The sequence below is a fragment of the Lipotes vexillifer genome, unplaced genomic scaffold (assembly GCF_000442215.2).
Source record: "Lipotes vexillifer unplaced genomic scaffold, Lipotes_vexillifer_v1.1 scaffold1122, whole genome shotgun sequence".
Lineage (NCBI taxonomy): Eukaryota > Metazoa > Chordata > Mammalia > Artiodactyla > Lipotidae > Lipotes > Lipotes vexillifer.
This window is the reverse complement of record NW_006798649.1, coordinates 2361197-2379566: the sequence shown is the minus strand read 5'-3', so window position 1 is coordinate 2379566 and position 18370 is coordinate 2361197. Positions and strand designations below refer to the sequence as shown.

The 18370-nt window shown below is 50.2% G+C and overlaps 1 protein-coding gene across 3 annotated transcripts in view; it reads right to left on the bottom strand.

The window, feature by feature from the left end:
- Window positions 1-8128: 8128 nt before the first annotated feature.
- SRGAP2 (SLIT-ROBO Rho GTPase activating protein 2) overlaps window positions 8129-18370 on the bottom strand; it is a 235076-nt gene continuing 224834 nt past the window's right edge. For 2 of the 3 annotated variants that reach the window (XM_007470700.1, XM_007470701.1), the window contains exons 19-22: window positions 16395-16575; window positions 14768-14914; window positions 10940-11264; window positions 8129-8821 (exon numbers count right to left, since the gene is read on the bottom strand). In XM_007470700.1, the coding sequence (XP_007470762.1) occupies window positions 8438-8821; window positions 10940-11264; window positions 14768-14914; window positions 16395-16575 (1037 nt within the window). In that variant the 3' untranslated portion in view covers window positions 8129-8437. Of the gene's footprint in view, window positions 8822-10939; window positions 11265-14767; window positions 14915-15092; window positions 15634-16394; window positions 16576-18370 lie in introns of those variants that run through there. The other variant, XM_007470702.1, reaches the window with a different exon arrangement.

The window sequence follows — 18370 nt, the reverse complement described above, 5'->3', positions numbered from 1 at the left end:
GGCCAGTTGAAGTGGCCGCGTGCCACCCTGGGAGCTGGGAGAACTGGGAGCAGAGGCCAACACTCAGCTTAGCTCCCTGCCGGCTCTCAGTTCTCTCACTTCCTGATTTCGTTCTTTCTCTCTCTTAAAGAGACAGAGGCAGCTGGGCTGCCGCCTCTACCCCCCGGCGGGAAGGAGAAAGAGGATGCTCTGAGTTCCCAAGTGGAGGCAACAGGACCAGAGCCTGAGCCACAGAGAGGCCGGGCACTGAGGCTGAGTGGCTGTGGTGGGCCGCTGGATGCTATTTCTGTACCTGCCGTGGTTCACTGGAGCAGGGAAGTTCAGACTCAGCCCCTACAGAGCAGATTGGGCCAGTTAACCAAGTGGACAGCTGCCTGGGAAAATGCACTTCCCGCACCCAGGGGTCCCAGGGAGGTCCAGGACCTATGACCAGCCACTTCCAGAAGTTGGATCTGACTCATCTTCCCAGCGAGCCTGCAGAGGTCCAAGAGCAAGCACTGCCCTCCAGTGCGACCTTGAGCACAGTATGCGACCCCTGCCAGACAGTCTTCTCACCCAAGGCATGAGAATGGTAACATGCCACCATTGGTTGTGTGAGTGACATGGGACCGTATATTTGGAAATGCATGGGCAACTGGAAAGTGCTTTACAGAAGGCATTGAGGCTCATACACCTTCGGTAATTTGCCTGTGATCTTCAGAGATTGCTGGGGCTGGAACGCAGGTGTGCCAACTGCCCATTCAGGACTCACTGCCCCAAACCAAGTTCCCTAGGAGGCTGAAGAGGTCTGCCTGGCTCTGGTCAGCTCCAAGATGGCAGTTGGATAAGAAATGGTTAAAGCCAGGAAATTCCATGTTTCAATAGAAAGCTGGAGGGACTTCCCCATGGCCACACCTGGTGGTTTCCTCTGGCAGCACCACCCCTAGTACAGTGACACCAGAACGGGGAGCCCAGTTGAGAACTGCCTTGTGCTCACATAGATACACTTACTGATGCCCACCCCCCTCCTTGCAAGCAGCCAGGGCTGCTGGGTGCGACCCAGAGATGCTGTCCTGCCGTGTCTGACAGCAGGACTAGGAGAAACGTCCCTTAGACCTCCTGTTCTTCACCCAGGATTCCCAGTTTTCCCCCTGCATACAGTAGAATTCCATTTTCTTGACACCCTCTGATTAGGCGGGGCCATGTGATTTCTTAACCAAAAGCATTTAATTGCTAAGGCAAGACACGCTGCTCCCCCCCCAGCCCCTGTGACAGTGTGATTCTGTTAGATGTGGTGACTGCCCTCTCAGTCTGGGTCCCTGAGTGACCACAGAGCAGAGCCCCCCTGCTGGCCCACAAGGGACATGTAGCTTTGGTGAGAAATCAACCTTTATATTTTTTGCGGTATGCGGGCCTCTCACTGTTGTGGCCTCTCCCGCTGCGGAGCACAGGCTCCAGACGCTCAGGCCCAGCGGCCATGGCTCACGGGCCCAGCTGCTCCGCAGCATGTGGGATCCTCCCGGACCGGGGCACGAACCCGCGTCCCCTGCATCGGCAGGCAGACTCTCAACCACTGCACCACCAGGGAAGCCCCCAACCTTTGTGGTTTTAAGCCAGTGGGATGTGCAACATTAACCCAGCCTATGGCTAAAGCTCTACTTGTTTTCCCCCGCAACAAACCTACCTGGTCCTCACCAGCATTCCTACTCTGCTCTCTCTGCATCAAGCCCGCTCTCTTTCCAAGCGTCCTCAGCACCCTGAAGTGCAATGACTGTGTGTCCAGCATCTACTAGGAAGCAGGCACTGTGTGCCGAGGACACAAAGGGGAGACCTAGTCACCCCCTCCGCCAGGAGCCGGGGTTCAGGGCAGCATGGTGAATGCTATGAGATATATACTTCAGCAGGAAGTGATTCTGTGAGCCCGGTAGAGGGGGACTGCAGCGGGGAGGGGCAGCTGATGACCAAGAAGGGCTTGCAAGAAGAAAAGATACTCAACCAGACTTTGGAGGGAGGGGAGTTGGGCAGAGAAGAGGGGGTCGGAGGTATGACATCCCGGGTCGTGGGAACACATGCACAGGCTCAGAAGTACAAGGTGGGCAGTGAGCTGCTGTGTGGTGACAGACCAAGTTTCGCTGGGCATCCTCTGTGAGGTCACATCCTCTGTGTGGACAAAAGGAATGAATGTCTTGCCTGTGGTTTTGAGCTGCTGGCCCAAGCTGGGCAGCATGTCTGTTGTTTCATCTGAGGAGGTACAGGAGCCTGGCAGGCTCCTGAGGGGAAGAGGACGCCTATAAGAGGCCTCACCGCCTTTTCCTGAGTGGCTCTGAGGACTCATAGAAATAGAAGTGACAATTCAGAGGTAGCGCTAGGACCAGAGGCACGGGGCGGGATGGGGGGCGGTCTTTGATGGCAGCTCTCAGGGAGAAAGCTCACATCTGCCTTCTCCAGAGGGAGGCCAAGTGGTGTCATAGGAAGGGCAGGGCTTTACAGTCAGAGGTCTGAGTCTTGACTTGAGAAAGTCACTCAACCTTTCTCATTGACTTGGTGCAAAACCAAAATGAGATGCAGTGCCTGCTACCCAGTAGGTCCTGAATAAATACTAGGTGCCTTTTCTGCCCCTACGCGGCTTGAGCCTGTTTGTCACAGCTGCCTCACCTGTCCAGTGCCTTAAAGAAGAGGCGAAAGAAGGACAAGGGCCGGTGGGTGTGTGGAAGAGGTGGGCAGTGTGTACTCAGCATGCCCAGGCATTTTTGAAGGGCTGAGTGATGAGGTCTTGGAGCCCTGCTCCTTTCCCCCTTCACAGGTCAGCTCTGGCCAGGAGCTTTGGGAAGGAGAGACAAACGCTGCAGCCAGACCTGGCACCACCCCCAGGCAGCGGGAAGAGATGCAGTGGGTGCAGCACCAGGCCACTGTGTACTGTCTTTCTTGGTACGGGAAAGTGAGTATTTCACTCATTCTCTTAACCCTTCAAACCTCCTACTCACCATTCCCTCCCACGCTCTCAGCTAAAGGATTTGCAATTAATTCCGCTGAAGTAAAAGAAGCGATCAAGAAGGAACTCCCTCATCTTCTCGCCCCACATCCACTGCCTGCCTTCCCTCCCCTGAGATGGAGGAAGTGAGGAAGCGCCTCCTCTCTAGCCCTTGCTGGCCCTTGCATCTGTGCTCTGTGATCTCACCCTCATTCTACTGGGTCCTGCCCTTGAGAAAACACGCCTCAATATTGTCCACTGTAAAAAGAGAAACCTGGGCCCTTGACCCCTTTTGATGCTCCCCATTCAAAGCAAAGCCTTTGAATGAGCTGCCAGGAGTTTGACTCCCCCTTCCCACGTGCTGCCCAACTCACTCCAGTCAGCTCATTTCCCCTGTGCGGCAAGTGCTATTGACAAGGGTGACCTTTCTTCACTGGTCTCATCTTACCCCACGGACATTTGCCAGCCGATCCTCCTTGTTGAAACATTTCCTTCTCCGGGTTTCTGTGACTCTCTCAGACACCCACCTCTGTCACTCGCTCCGTCTGCCCTCTTTGCTGGCTTCTTATCCACTGGATTTCTAATTATTGGAACCTTCTCTTTTTTGCCATTTGTATATTCTTCCTGGGGATCTCATAGTTTGAATACATCTATAATGCAATAGCTCCTAAATTTGTTTTCAGGTATGATCTGTGCCTAAAACTCCATATTCATATATCCAAGAGTCCACTTGGATGTCTAATAGTCATCTCAACGTTACCAGGCCAAGCAGAATTCTTGACTAACTGTACTTTTTCCCCCAGGCATTCACTACCTTATTATATCGTTTCATTTTTAGAGTAACACTATTTTGCTTATTTATCTGTTCTCCCTGAAACCAGAAAGCTCCATTATCTGTTCCTCTGTTCAATACTATATGACAGTGCTTGGCACACGGTCAGGCTTAACTGACTAACGAATGAGTCTTTGGCATACGTAATATGCCAGGGTTTCTAACTCCTGAGTAAAAGGAAGCTTCATATGCCTATGGATATAAACATTTAGGTTAGATCATCATAAAGACCGTCTCCTAAATTCAGACCCACCTGGTCTCCTTTTTTGGTTTCTATCTGGATTGAATGGGTCTGTTTTGACTGTCACTGGTTTCCGTCAAGCTCCCATCAGAATATATGAGATGAGTTAAGAGTACCCCGAAAGGATAGCCCGCCTTTGCCTTAGGACTCTCTGAAAAGGATTTTGGGTCCTCTGTTCACAGCTTAAGCACTAGCTCCATCTCACAGCTCGTCACCTACATTCCACAGCACAGGGCGGCAGAACAGCCTCAGCTTTGACTTAGCTAAGACCAAGGGACCAGCAAGAGAAGATCAAGCTGGAGCTCTACCATAAAGTGAGGGAGGGAGAAAAGATGACACATTAGAAGGGCGTGATAAAGTCGAATAAAAAATATACAAATAACAGATGGCAATGGCAAACCTAAGGAGAGGATGTAACGTGTCTGGGGTAGGATTCCTTGTATTACCATTGAACATTGGGTATGAGAGATTTGATCCACCCCAGGGGCCTCTGGTATTAGAATAAGCCCACGAAACTAAGTGTGGGCCCTAGGGGCTCCAGGATGCATTTCAAACGATCACCTTTGAATAACTTCACCCTCGAATATATGATCTGCTAGAATCAAAATCTAAGGGAGAGAAAGCATTCTCGGTATGCTCCCACCCCACCCCCGTACTCAACACCCACAGCACAAACACATGGGTAAGCTCTTCTTCCAGAGGCAGGGGGCTGCCAAGGGCAGAATGACCCAGGGCTTTGGTTGTGGAGGAAATAAAACCTTCAGTCACCCTCAGCTGTGGCTGACAAAGCTTCCAAGCAACTGCACAGGCTCCGTTCCTGCAAATGGGGAAATCTGACTAGTGACAGAAATGAGAACAGTCCTCACTGAAAACAGGGGAGGTGGATTCTGTGGAGGAAGTGGTTCTCATGGCAACAGACTGCCCAATGGTGAGCGGGAAGACTTGCTACACAATCCCTTAGGTTCCACACATGGGCTAAATGAAAATGCTGGGGGTGGGGGGGAAATCCACATTCTAAATGCACCTCTGCTGTTGTCTTGCTGGGGGAGGGAGAAGATGGTTGGCTCCTGAGGTCACCCCAACTCTCCTTCTGTTGCCAGGCAGGGCTCCGTAACCACAGACGAATCAAAAGCCCTCCTGGGCAGCGGGACTCCTGGATTGGAGATTTCAGGGAGTGGAGAAAGGATATAAACTGCAGCATCGAAACCTAAAAACGTATTTTATTTCGAAGTTGTGCTTTGGATTTTCCCCAATCCAACATCTGTTGAGTGACAGTCTTAGGTTCACACAAAGCATCTCCAAGCATACATACAATATTCCAGTTATCAACACTATTTTAAAGAATATACCATTTTACACAAATGTGACATACAAGTCAGACGCCACAAAATTGCAATTCCCTGGAAGATCTAACTCCTCTTCTGAACGTGAAGTACATATACACCAGCCCTTCCAGTGGTCTGTTCATCCTGTTGCTGGCATCATCTCTCATCTCTTTGGGGAGAAACCAGGGCACCCTGAGGAGGTTGGCTGAGACCAGTGTTTCCAGTTTACAGGCTGCTGGCTGCAAACTCCTCTCTTTTCCAAATTGGGATGCTGGTAGCCCCGCCCCACCTCTGCTTCCCAAAGACTGACCATCAGAGTCCACACCGGGAAAAGGATCCATGCCTCCAGGGGCCGACTGGGGTTCTTCGAAGCATCATGCTGGTTTAGGAAGCATATCCGAGGAAGACTGGTCTCCCTAGGCCCTGGGTGGCCAGCTCCGTTTGGCTTTTCGGTGTAAAAATCACAGTGTGCAACCTCGATTCCAGTTGATTGCAATGAGCTCTGCCGAGAAGGACTCTCCTTCTAGGGTTCCTAGTCCTCTGGACAGGACCATCTCACAGGTGTCAGGAGCACCAGAGGGGGGAAGACAGCTCGGCTCCCAGAGCGGGGGTAGCAGGTGACCTCTCACACACTGTCCAGTTCATGATGCAAATCAGCAGATGGACACTGACCGAGGGGATGGTGAATGCAAGTCATGTACAGGGCTGAAAGAGAAACAAGGCAGGAGCAACAGAACAGGCCCAAGGTGTTGTCATTAAGGAGCTTTGCCTTTCCTTTCTTAGAGAAGGATGTGCCGGAAAAAGAGGAAAAGGGCAGGTATGGGCACCAATTTTGACCAGTTGGATCAAAAGGAATGTCAAGTGAAGGGTAGGGTTTCATTTCCAGCAAGGAAACAGATCCTTGGGTATGAAAGGCCCCTATTGGCTCAGGACCTGTGTAAGTCCAGGTGACAGACAAGGACAGGCCACTAAACAGATCAACAAAAGCCAAGAATGCGGAGGACTGTGGGTTGCCTCTCACAGGTTGACACACGCACTGAAGGAGTTCTTCATCTCTCCCTCCTGGCTCTTGGGATGGTTTTCCTGGTGTTGCAGGCTACTTTTCTAACTAGCAACTTCCTACAAAGCTTCTCTTTTCCTTCACGCAAAAGGAGGAAAATCCTACCACTTTCCATAGAGCCAACTACCAACTTCAAAATGTTGGTCTGAAGAGCATTTTCTGGGCCAAAGATAAGAAAATTCAGATTTTCCTATCTGAATGGCAACCCGCTATCTCTCCTAAACTGTGGAAAATAAGGCAAAAAGCACAGCTTTAAAACCAGAAAACAGAGAAGAGGAATGAGTTTCAACTTTAACTCAAGTAGTTGTCTGAGACCCATGAGCCTGGGGTTTGACTGTCCCCAGCCCTGGTCCTCCTGCGACAGCATGATGTTAGGGGAGCTGGGACCACGGGCACCAGATTTGGAAAGCAAATTAAAACAGACAAGGGTATTATTTTTGCTTTTTGGAGGTGAACCAGAAAAATAGCCGAAGGAAGGCCAAAATATTCAGCATCCAATTTTTGACTTTCTTAGATTCGGGCCTTGGAAAGACTTTAAAGCCCACGGGGCGAAGAGTTCTCTTAGTTGTGCTTGTCTGGATAAATGAAGACCAGTTTTTTTTTTGTTTGTTTGTTTGTTTTTTGCGGTACACGGTCCTCTCACTGTTGTGGCCTCTCCCGTTGCGGAGCATAGGCTCCAGCCGCGCAGGTTCAGCGGCCATGGCTCACGGGCCCAGCCACTCCGCGGCATGTGGGACCCCCTGGACCGGGGCACGAACCCGTGTCCCCTGCATCGACAGGCGGACTCCCAACCACTGCGCCACCAGGGAAGCCCCTGAAGACCAGTTTTAAGGAGCAATGTCTCTCTTTAATCTAACTAGGGCTCCCTAAGCCCCCACTGGTCCCTGAAGAGAGGCCTTGTGGAATAGCCCAACTAGGGGATAAACTCAGAATACATTTTCATTTGGGAACAATTTTAGGATTAGCAAAGCTGCATTTAATTTTTAATAGGATTATGAATTTTATGTCTTAAGTACCCAGAAAAGTAGGAGGAAGGACCCATTTCTTACCTTTTCCAAACCTGCCAAAAACACAATAAAACTGTCTTAAGCCTCTTTACCCTAAAAGCAACCAACTATAAAACTGTCTTATACAGGAAAATGTCTTAAATGGAAAACGGTACATCAGAGACAAAGATAGGAACCCGAGAAATGTCTATACATTCAGAAAAACTTTAGAAGTTCTGTAAGAAGATTGGGTTGTAGTTCCAGAGAATGGAGGAGAGCAAAAGCAAACACCAATGATCAATTCACACCAATAGAAAGAAGACAGAGAGAAAGCCCCCAACCCCAAACAGTTCACAGGATTGAGTCCCATCCTGCTAAATTTCACACGGTGGAGAGAGTCAAAGGCTAGGTTCTCTGGCCCAGAGTTGAGATTTGTAACGGAAACAGAGACCCCTGGTGGCTCCTGTGTGAACTGCCACAATAGCTTACAAAGAGACCAGTCTATCGAGGACCAGGAGAGGCTACACATGCCAGAGACTAGAAAAACTTTGTGTGTGTGTGTGTGTGTGTGTGTGTGTGTGTGTGTGTAAAACAGAGAAGGAACTGTATATGATTCTCTATAATCAGTACCCAAAACAAGATGCCACTGAGAGCTGGCCGTCAGCAGCCAGCCATCTGGTTAGGCATCCCCTGTGTCTGAGGGGACTGAGACTTCAGCCCATGGCCCTGTGACTTGCCTTGCCAGATTTCACAGTGACCTGATAATGGAAAAACCTATCTCTGGCTAACCTAAGAACAGTATGTACTGTAGCTGGCTGGATTACGACAACTGGGGGAAGCAGAAGGTAGCGGGAAGGGTGGGGGAGGGCTGGGCGATAACGAGGGCTTCATTCTCAAGGTTTTCTGTGATGGGGAGGCTAATTCCTGCAAGAACAACTTAGAACCTAATTTTCAACTGAAGTCCCCAAGCTAGTTAAATAGGAAGATTTTAATAACAGTCAGTCCCTCCAGTCCCCTTGTCTAGAACAATTAAATTACATCCCTCAGACAGTACAAGACTTGTCAGTGGACTGTGGGGAGGCAGAGGAGTTGACACCGGGGCTAGTGGCATTTGTTTTGGGGAAGACAGTGGGCTTGGGCCGTGTGGCTGGCGGCTTGACTGGGGCCGCCATCTTGACAGACTTGACAGGCCGGAAGGCGCAGGCGATGTCCCCAGCAGTGCTGGCGCTACGCTGGAAGGTGGGCTCAGGGTCCTTGAGGAGCTGAGTGTGCAGGGGGCTGGAGGGCTCCGATGTGGGGGCCACCACAGGGGAGGTCTTGAGGGGCTCCAAGGTGTCCAGAACCACGTCCGGGGTGTGCTTGACGCTGCTCTGCCGTTCTAGCTCCCGCAGCTCGTTCAGGGCAGAGTTCATGGTCGCCTCAATATCCTGCGGACAGGAGAAAGGAGAGAGTGAGGCTCACGTAGGGAGAAGCCCCCAGGGTCCTATTTCAACAACCTGGGCCAAATCATGGAGAAACCAACTGTAAGGAGATGTCCAGATGATTTTATTTGGCCAAAATCTTTGAACATCTGGATGTTCAGAATGGGAGGGAAGGGGGGCAAAAGGACTTTCGTTCTCATGAGGGTTTTTTTTTTTACCCTTTAGACAGAGTGGTTGAGATGCTTTTTAAATAGAGCCCTCAGGTTTTAGACACATGCACGGATGTATCTATGGATGAGATGACATGTAATCTAGCAGGATCAGGAAAGGTGGATGAACTAAGGGTGGCCAGGAGTTTGGTCATGAGTACATGGGATTCATATTCTACATCTGTTTGAAACTGTACATAATAAACAATTTTTTTTAAAAAGTGGTACAGATGAAGTATGATCTTTGCTATCTTGGACTTTAAAGGCCAAAGGTTAAGAGGGTTAGTCCTTCATCCTCAAGGACTGAGGGAAGGTTCAAGAGCCCTGGCCCTGAGGATCCATCAGGACACCCCCCCACCCCTGCCCCAGCTCCACCCCATCCAGAGTGCTCATCTTGATGAAGCCATTTCCTTCCACCCATCACCATAAGAGGGGACCAAGGAGTGACCAGGAAGGGAGCCAGAGTCCACATAGGTGAATCTCCATTGAGTTTCACAGTGGAATACTCCAGATCTTAGGAAACAGCAGGCCTAGCTCAGGGGCTCAAGGTAGAACTAAAGACCCTTTGTATGCAGCCAGCTGCCTCCCAGGGAGACCTCCCAGATCCCTCCCCACCTCTCCACACACTGTGTCTAGCACCCCCAAACCACCGCAGGGCTTCTCCCTTGGGATTAAACTCACATGGAAAGACTGCATGTTTCAAGCAAAGGCCCCTGGTTAAGGCTTCTTTGCCCTACAGGGTAATCCGTGCTTTCTGCTGAGAGTGGTTCAATTTCACTCATCCCTCTGTTGTTCTCAAACCTTAAAATTGTGCAGAAAGAACTCCATCTCCCTCCTCAGTCCCGCTCTGCAGCTAGAGTCTGTCCCAGTTATGTAGCTATTCCGACGTTCCTAACACCTGGCCAAAGAGGGAGCTGGGAGGATTCCCGTGGTGCAAGGCAGATTGCAGCCAAGAGCTTAAGGAGAGGCACAGAAACAGAAGGCTAGCAAAGCAAGACATCTCAGGCCTGTAGCTTAATACTGTGCTTGCCAGGTACACCATCCCTAAGCAGAGCACTGTGATTAAGCCAACAGAGGCCACACCCAGCCTCTACCCTGCAAGTTGGGGTGAGGAGAATCTCAACTCAGTTGAGACATAAAAGGGCAACGATGAGCCTTTAGTTCCTACCTGGTCTAATGAAAATTACAGAGTTGGGAGAGACGTCTGAGTGAACTGCTTGGAGTGGCCCCGAGAGTCGTATTTTTAGAGGTGGGGTTGGATCTCTAATATTTCATGGAAAACAGAGACTCGTCAGTGTGATGCATACATGGAAGGAAGACCCTGTAGCAAGCAAGGGAGCTCATCTCCACTGCCTCTGGAGGCTTGGGCTGGAAACCTTTCTGGTACCGGAGTGCGCGCAGTGGCAGAGTAATTTGGGGCCTTCACAACCAGGAACAGATTGTTGATTGATCATTGATCTATCACTAGGGACCAGAGATTAGCCTCAGGGATGATGGGGATGGCACATTGATATGAAAATGTGGCCAGAACTACCTCTGAGCCTCACCACTCGGGCAGCTTCACTGAAATCTACCAGGGTCTCAAGACTCAAAATTGGGCTGAATGGATTCTATCAGAAACAATCTGTAACTACTGGCTTTAAAAATTACACCAGGCTTGCAAATAGCCCATATATGAGCAAGAAGCCTGCCTTCTTTTATTTTGTCTTCAAGTTCTTTTTGGGGAGAGAGGGATAGACAAATTTCTTGGAAAGCCATCTTATCGGGTCTAGATGTCTAACATTCCCTGAACTCAGTGTATAATGTACAAAGCACCGTTCTCTTTCAAGTGCCGTCATAATGAGCATGGGCTGCACTAAGCAGCAGTGACAAGTGTAGACTTGTGGTAGCTATTTGTCCAAGAGCCCCCAGTTACCTGTGCAATGACCTCAGGGTCCATGGGCCGGTGGTTATTGAAGCTTTTTGACCTGCCTGCTGTCACCGTCTTCCGGATCTGTGGACTGTCCAGCCGATTCTTCAGGGATGAGTGACGGCTGATGGAGTTGAGACTCCCATGCCCACTGATGGAACACTTATCTGGCCCTTCCTTGGGGAGACTCTGGCTCAGGATGGGCTGGGAAGATGGGCGGCAGCTTGCCCCCACCCCCGGGGAGGCGGAATCAGTCAGGGAACTGCTCAGCCCATGGCCGTCGCTCCGAAATGTTTTCCGGATGCTCCCAGATTCTGGCCGCTTCCTTTGCCTTCAATGACAAACAGAAAGGGCGGTTTGATCAGGGAGCCCTGGCTCCGAGGAAGCTAGGATGAGTGAGAGAGGGGCAGATGTTGGTACCCAGGGACTTCTGGAAGGAGAGAACACAGAGCGTGTCCTCTCCTGTGTCACCTTCCCTTGCTTTCTCCATGTCTTTGTCTCCCTGCCACCCCCGACCTGGGCAAAGGAGAGATAGATACTTACTTGGTGGTCGTGGGCTTTGAGTTCTCAAGATGTAAGGTGCTGTCAGGAAAAATGTCTGATTAAGCGAAAGTTTCTAATGGGAGACAGATTCATGAAAAGGTACCCTCCGTTACCTGCTCTGCACAGAAAGCAGGCCCTAGACCCCAGGTAGGAGAAAAAGTCTCACCATCACCAAGGAGGTAGGGAATTGCTGGTAAGAGGAGAGTTGACTTTTCTGAATTTTAGCATGTTTCTTAGTCCACTGACAAGACTAATTATTTTGGGCTTTGGCAAGAGGCTGTTGTTGCTTATTCTGCAGACATGGAACAGAATATTTTTCAAGAGGCTGCAATGTTGCAGAGTTCGGGTCACGTTTGTGCATTTTCTAGGGTGGAAATACATCTACGTGACCCTAAGTCACCCAGCACTGGGCTGAACCCTGGCTCTGAGTCGATCTGTTTCCGACCACTAAAGCTCTCAGATGAAATGGTCTGGCAGAATCTTATTCATACGGGTGTTGCCCACTGCTGAATAATTTCATTATCTCTTGGAATCAGATACTATAGGACCTAATCTAAGAGGCAAATGACACTTCTGGTTTGGGATGGCAGCTGGGCAGCTCTGAACTTGAATCTACTAAGGGCCACTGAGGCTGAGGTGGGAGTTGAGGACGGAGGAAGGGAAGGGGTAGGACCTGAAGATAAGGAGCTGGTCCTTAGGGCAGGGCCACTGCGGAGGTCTTCCTCATCATACATGCACGGGGCCCGGTTCGGGATTTGGCACACAGTAGCCACTCCGTGAGGCTGCCTGCTCAGCAGCTTTAGCCTTGGGGGTCAGCCACTCTCCAGTGGATAAAGGATGTTCGCAGAGTCTTATAAGGTCCAGTTGAAATGAATTTTCCTCCTCTGCAAATTCTTTCCTGACCTCCCTCCCCCATGGGCAGGCAGACTTGATCACTCGCCCTTCTGTTCCTTCAGTGCATGTATGGAACCACTTTTTAGTGACTTGTCTCTGTGGTATTCACCTTGCCCGACTGTGAGCTCTGAGGCCAGGGATCATCTTATTCTTCCCTGAATAAGCGGCAGGCGTACCTGGCACAATAGGAGGCGCTCAGTAAATGTGTGGAATTGAACTGAGAGGCCGCACCCTAATAACTCCTTACTGATTTCCTTTTTCCTTCTTGTGAGGAGGGCTGACTTACAAGGCCCAAACTGCTAATGAGGCAGATTTATGGAGTGGCTGGTGTGGGCCAGGCCCCAGGGATATAGAGGGAGGAAGACAGAGTTCCTGGTTTCAAGGAGCTCAGCTTGGTGGGATATCCAAGTGCAGCTTGTGTCCTGAGATTGCCTCGGGAATACAGAATAAGGGCACCTAACTCAGCCCTGAGGAATTCAGGGGTGTCAGAAAGGCTTCCCTAAAAAGAAATCTTTGGACTGAGTCTCGAAGGGAGAGGAGTCGACCAGGTGAGAAGACAGCAGATGTGAAGGTCCAGGGGTGAAAGAGAACCCAGGGTACTCAGGAGAGAGAAGGAGCTCGGGAAGAGAGCTGTGTGGGGCAGGAGGTGTGGCTCGAAGGCGGATCAGTCCTAAGGGCAAGACATCCCGGGGGGCGGCTGCTCACCCACGGACCAGCTGGTGTCTGGGCAGACCACGTCCTCCAAGACCCCATCCTGATACCACCAACCAAGGAGTTCACAGGAACCGCCTTGACTTTCTACCAGATGTTCATCTTTTGAGTATTCAAGGTATTACTCTCTACAATTCCTTTGTACAAATGGCAACAAATATATGGCTTAAAAATCTGTACCCGACTAATTAGCTAACTCTCTCTCCACCAACCTCGCCTTGGTTTCTGGGTTAATTACAGGCTTACAACCTTATGATTATAGGCTTATAATTAACGTAGACTTGTAAATAATGAAGAAAATGTCATTAGCCCACAGTTAACTTTTTACTAGCTGGCCCCCCCCAACAGGGCACACTATGCTGGAGGGAAATAAATTAAATCCTCGATCTTTCTTACCGGTCTGACTGAAATTGTAACTACACTGACCAAGTGCGCTGAAATCAGCTACTTTACTAAGTAGAGGGTGAAAGAGATGGAAAAGAACCATGTGCCCCAAACACTCCCCCTGCTACCGTCTGGTTGGAAAAAAGCCAAGAGATCTGGGCGACCTGGTGCAGTTTAAAAACAACAAGCATCTTTTATTCTCCTTCCAGTTTCAGTGTCCAGAGGCTACGGTTAACAGGTTTTCAATGTGCAAATCATTTCATTCCTCCAAAGCCAGAGGGGAATAAAAACTGTACATCATCTCCAATCCATATTCATCGGGAGCACCCTGGGGCTTGTCATCCTGCTGGCACTGGGCCAAGGTTCAGGGTCTGGCGGAAAGAGGTCTGTAGGCTTTGGGGCTTGGTGTCTGGCCCCTTGAGATGAGATTAGTTCTCCAATAACCTGAATGTCTCTAGGGGAGGCAGCAGCACACAGGCGTGGAATCCCTCTAGGCGGCCAGATCGGGTGTGTGTGGAGTTAAAACCCCAGGATGTTGCTAACAGCCACTGTGAAAGCTGGGGGGCACAGTTACGAGCCTGCTGGACAGAAGTGGGAATCTGCAAAGGGACTAACAGGGAAGGATAATACACAGGGCCAAAGCAATAAGGGAAAAAAATGGCAAATTATTTCTACTGGTGTGAAAGGGCAAGAGAAAAGGGAGCTGGGGGGTTAGACAGTGAAGAAAGAGCTCAGGACAAAGCTTTCCTTGTGGGGGTTGGTGGGGGTAGTGGTCGCCTTTCCTCCAGGGGAGCGAATGCAGGATGAGGGAGAAACAGACATGTGATATCTAAATAAACCATCTAGGGTGACATGAACCTGGTAGAAGATGCATGAGACTTTGGATCTTTGGACAGACAAGGGCCAAGGAAGACATCAAAGATTATTATTTGAGTCAGAATTGGAAAAGAGACGGCACCTCTGAGAAACAGTACAAAACCAAGTTGCGTGAAGTGACTACAGCTTTGGCCAAAGTTTCAGCAGTCAGATGGCCAGGAAGGTCTGAGCGGACAGACGCTGCAGGGACAGAGGGGCACACCTGTCCTTAGCGTGACAGCCGCTAGCCAGAGACGTGGGCCTGCTGACGAGGCCTGCGGATGTTTCCTTGGCCCTGTCCACCTTGGAGCAGCCACGAGCACATGCAAGCTGTCGGGCCGGAAGTGGGGGGATGCAGCACAGGGATGGAGAGGGCGGTTAGGCCAGAGGGTGAGGCGGGGTGTCGCAAGTCATTCAGGGGAGCAGAAAATGAAAAGCAGAGCTTACTTGTTGATGTTTGCAAGATAAATATCGGCTACATGACCCCCACTGGGACAGCTGGCCCCCGCTCTGGCTGTCACCTTTTCTTCAGGTGGCTCAGAAATGACCTCAATCTCAGACTTGGGGCTGGACCTCTCCACGACACCGTCCTCGCTGGGGGAGAAGGGGCAGGCAGGCAGGGAGGAGGGGAAAACAACAACAACACAAAAAGCAGTGTTAAATCGGCAAGATGGCCCCCCCGACACACACGCGACCCCACAATGGTCCTGAGGCAGCAGCGACGCCTGGCTGGGCTCTGGGAGCGGAGGCAAGGAAAGCTACGGGCCTTTGGAGGGTCATTTAAATAAAGATAAATAATCCTGCTGAGTTCTGTGGGGTCCTCAGATCCTCCGAAAGCTGGGCTAGGGGACTCCTGGATTCGAGGTGTCTGCCTTCTACCCCTTGCTGCTTTCCCGGGGCAGCTGTGCCGGGGTCACCTCCTGCAGGAGGTCCAGGTGGCCGTTTATGTGCTCATGTCCCGAGCACAGCTGGGCAAGGGCAGTCAGCTCTGCCGTGGCTCTGGAGATGCCGGCGTTGAGGCAGGACACCGCCACACTCTGTCGTAGCGCATCTAGCCCCGCTTAGAGCGTCCAAGCCGGTCCCAGGTCTCTCCACGGCTCTCCCGGCCCCTCTGGCTACTGATGACAAAGAAAGCCCCTTCTCCCCCACAATTCATCTTCTCTCGGTCCTGGAGTGAAGTCATAATGCTAAATTTGGGAGGGTCCACGCACAGATGGCCACCAGGTATGCGATGTTATCAACAGAGGGAGGATTTCCCCGCAGAACGAGCTGGGGAGAGGCTGGGAGGGTGCAGACTCATTCAGGATATCAACCTTTAAAAAATAATATTAAGGGAAGGACTAAAAACACTGACAGCATCGTATCCAAGGGGAGGGAGCTGGGGTCAGAGGCAGGGCAATGGGGCAGGGAGGCAGATTTGAGGGGCCACGGGGAAAAGCCTTCCTGATGCAAAGACATTGCTTCAAAGAGCAGGAACCAACCTACAGCCCGTGTGACGAAGTCTCTCTGGAACCAGTCCATGTTCCCTTTGTTCCCCAACATCCTTTCCCCTCCTCTCCCCTGTCTTTCTCCAAGTCAACCTCATCTGGGTTAAATGAACTGGGTTATTTCCACAAGGCTGCTTAAGCTAGATTTCTACTAGAAAATGAACTCAACATTTTCATTTGCAAGTGGAAAAGTGCCATCAGGTTGTTTAAAAAAAAAAAAGAGAAATCAAAATTTTCCCAACCTGATCTTTCCAGAAAGGAAATATAAGTGGTCAAATAATAACCCCTCATTATCACTCATCAGGTATAAATGTGGATGAGCGCTGGCTGGCAAGTTTCTAAAATGACTGGGGGTGGGGGAGGGTGGTAGAGATGTGATTGGTCGGGGAGTAGAGAGTGGAGAGATGAAAAAACAATTCTCCACTCAGTCTCTGAGTCTGGGGGCCCTTCAAAGGAACCGCGACACTTCAGGACTGTGTTGGCGCCCCCTAGGGGTTGGTCTCCCTCATCCTCCTGGGCTCCAGAAATAAAGTCTCACTCCCACAGTGCAGCCAGGGACCCCTAAAGGTGCAGGGGGCCTAACGTACGTGTCTTGGACCACGATGTACTGATGGGGGATGAGTCCGTCGATGCCATTGTGCCGGCCTTCCCACCAGTCGTCGGAAGCCCGCTGGTAGAGCAGCAGGGATGCCCCCTTCTTGAAGGACAGCTCTCGGGCTGTCCGGCCCACGTAGTCAAACTTGGCAATGGCCTCGATGGGCTCACACTCTGAGAGGGGTGGGAAGGAAGGAAACACATGTTGTTGGGACTCACAGACTCAGGAAACTGGGTAGAAGAGCCCAGTTAGCTGAACTGGTGGGAAGATAACCTAGTGTGAAAATAAGTCACGGATGATCTATAAAGCAGGTATTCCCATGCAGACTGTGCAAACCCCTGAAAGCACCTGTATGCCCTTCCTTGCCTTTGCTTATGCTGTTCCCTCCACCTGGAATCTCTCTCTCTGTCACCTGCCTGATGAAACACATTGAATCACAACTCAAACATCACCTGCTTCCTCTAGTAACTTCCTTGGTGTTCCCATAGCTCTTTATGCCATACTGTACTTGTAAGTATTACTTCCTTTCTGACTATAAAATAACTCCATTAATTTAGAACACTTAACATATTGTACTTTGAATAATTTATTTACATTATCCACTCTCCCTACTAGAACATGAGCTTTTAGTTGTTATAAAGAGAAAATAACTTGCCCAATCAACTTTCCAAGGAGCAAAATATGGAAATATATGTTGTGGTCAATACATGGAAAAATGCACATGTAAGTGATTTGAAAAACTAAAAGGGGTGTGCAAAGGCAATGTATTTTTACTTTTGTGTGTGCTTCCGTTTCCTCATCTATAAAATGAGGATAATAATAGTGCCTTTTTCAGGAAGTTGGTATGAGGAGTCATCAAATAACAATTTGTAAAAGTGCTCAGAACTGTGTGGGCCCACAGTAAGTGCTACATATGTGTCAGCTACTGTTATTACTGTCATCGTTGTCATTATCTGTTCTGGGCTGCAGGTAGAGGTCAGAGAGCAAAAAGAAGGCTCCCACAAATCAGGAACCCAGGGTTAAAATCAGATATTCTGAGTAGTGGAGAGAAAGGCTACTTACAAACAAGACTATGCCTAGACAGCCGGGGCAGGTGGGTCTGCTCCTGAATGGGCAGGGCTGGGGACTTCACTACAGGGGGCCTGTCTAAATATCCCAATGACAGTTCCATAAAGCTGCGGGTTTGTCACTCGACCTCTCTGGCCTCAGTTTTCTTAACTATTAAATAGCAGCTCTATCAATTTCACTAGGGATTAAGAGATAAGACATATACAGCCTCTAGCAGTGCTGGGCACACGTAGGCTCTAATCAAATACGAATTTCCCTGGTTCACCAAATCCCTTCCCATTGTGTGGGAAATTAGCATATTGATCCATCTGACCTTAAGAGCCAAATCAGCAATCCTAATTTCTTTTTCTCCTTTAAAAGCTGGCCTAGGATTGCAGAATTCATAGCAAGGCAGGGAGCAGGGAACACTGCAGTCTGTGCCATTTTGTTCTTGTGCCCAGAAAATTCTGAGGCCCCTTGTCAGCTGCTGAGACTTCCAGAGCCCAAGCAATCCAGAAATGGAGGTGTAGAACTGTTGGCAGGAGGGGTAATGTGCTGGCTGGACAGACCCTAATAAATCATGGGCACCGCCGAGGCCCACGGACGACAGCTGTGCATTCCAGCTCTCGACGCACACACGCCAGGCTGCGCAGCGCATGTCTGTGCTTTGGAAAGGGTCAATTTTTCCAGTCGGCAGGCGTGAGAGCATGTGGTTTCTGCATCCTGATTCCCATCCCCCTCTGGCTTGCTTCTGTCGGGTTCTTGGCACCCAGCTTCACTATTCCCTGGGCCCTCTGTTTTTCAAATGAGCTCTCCTTCCCTTTGGTCTCCAGCTACCTGGCAGGAGTCTGGGCCATGACAAGGGACTGACAGTATGCTGGTGAGACAGCCAGATGAGACAAAGAGCTGGGAGGTGGATGA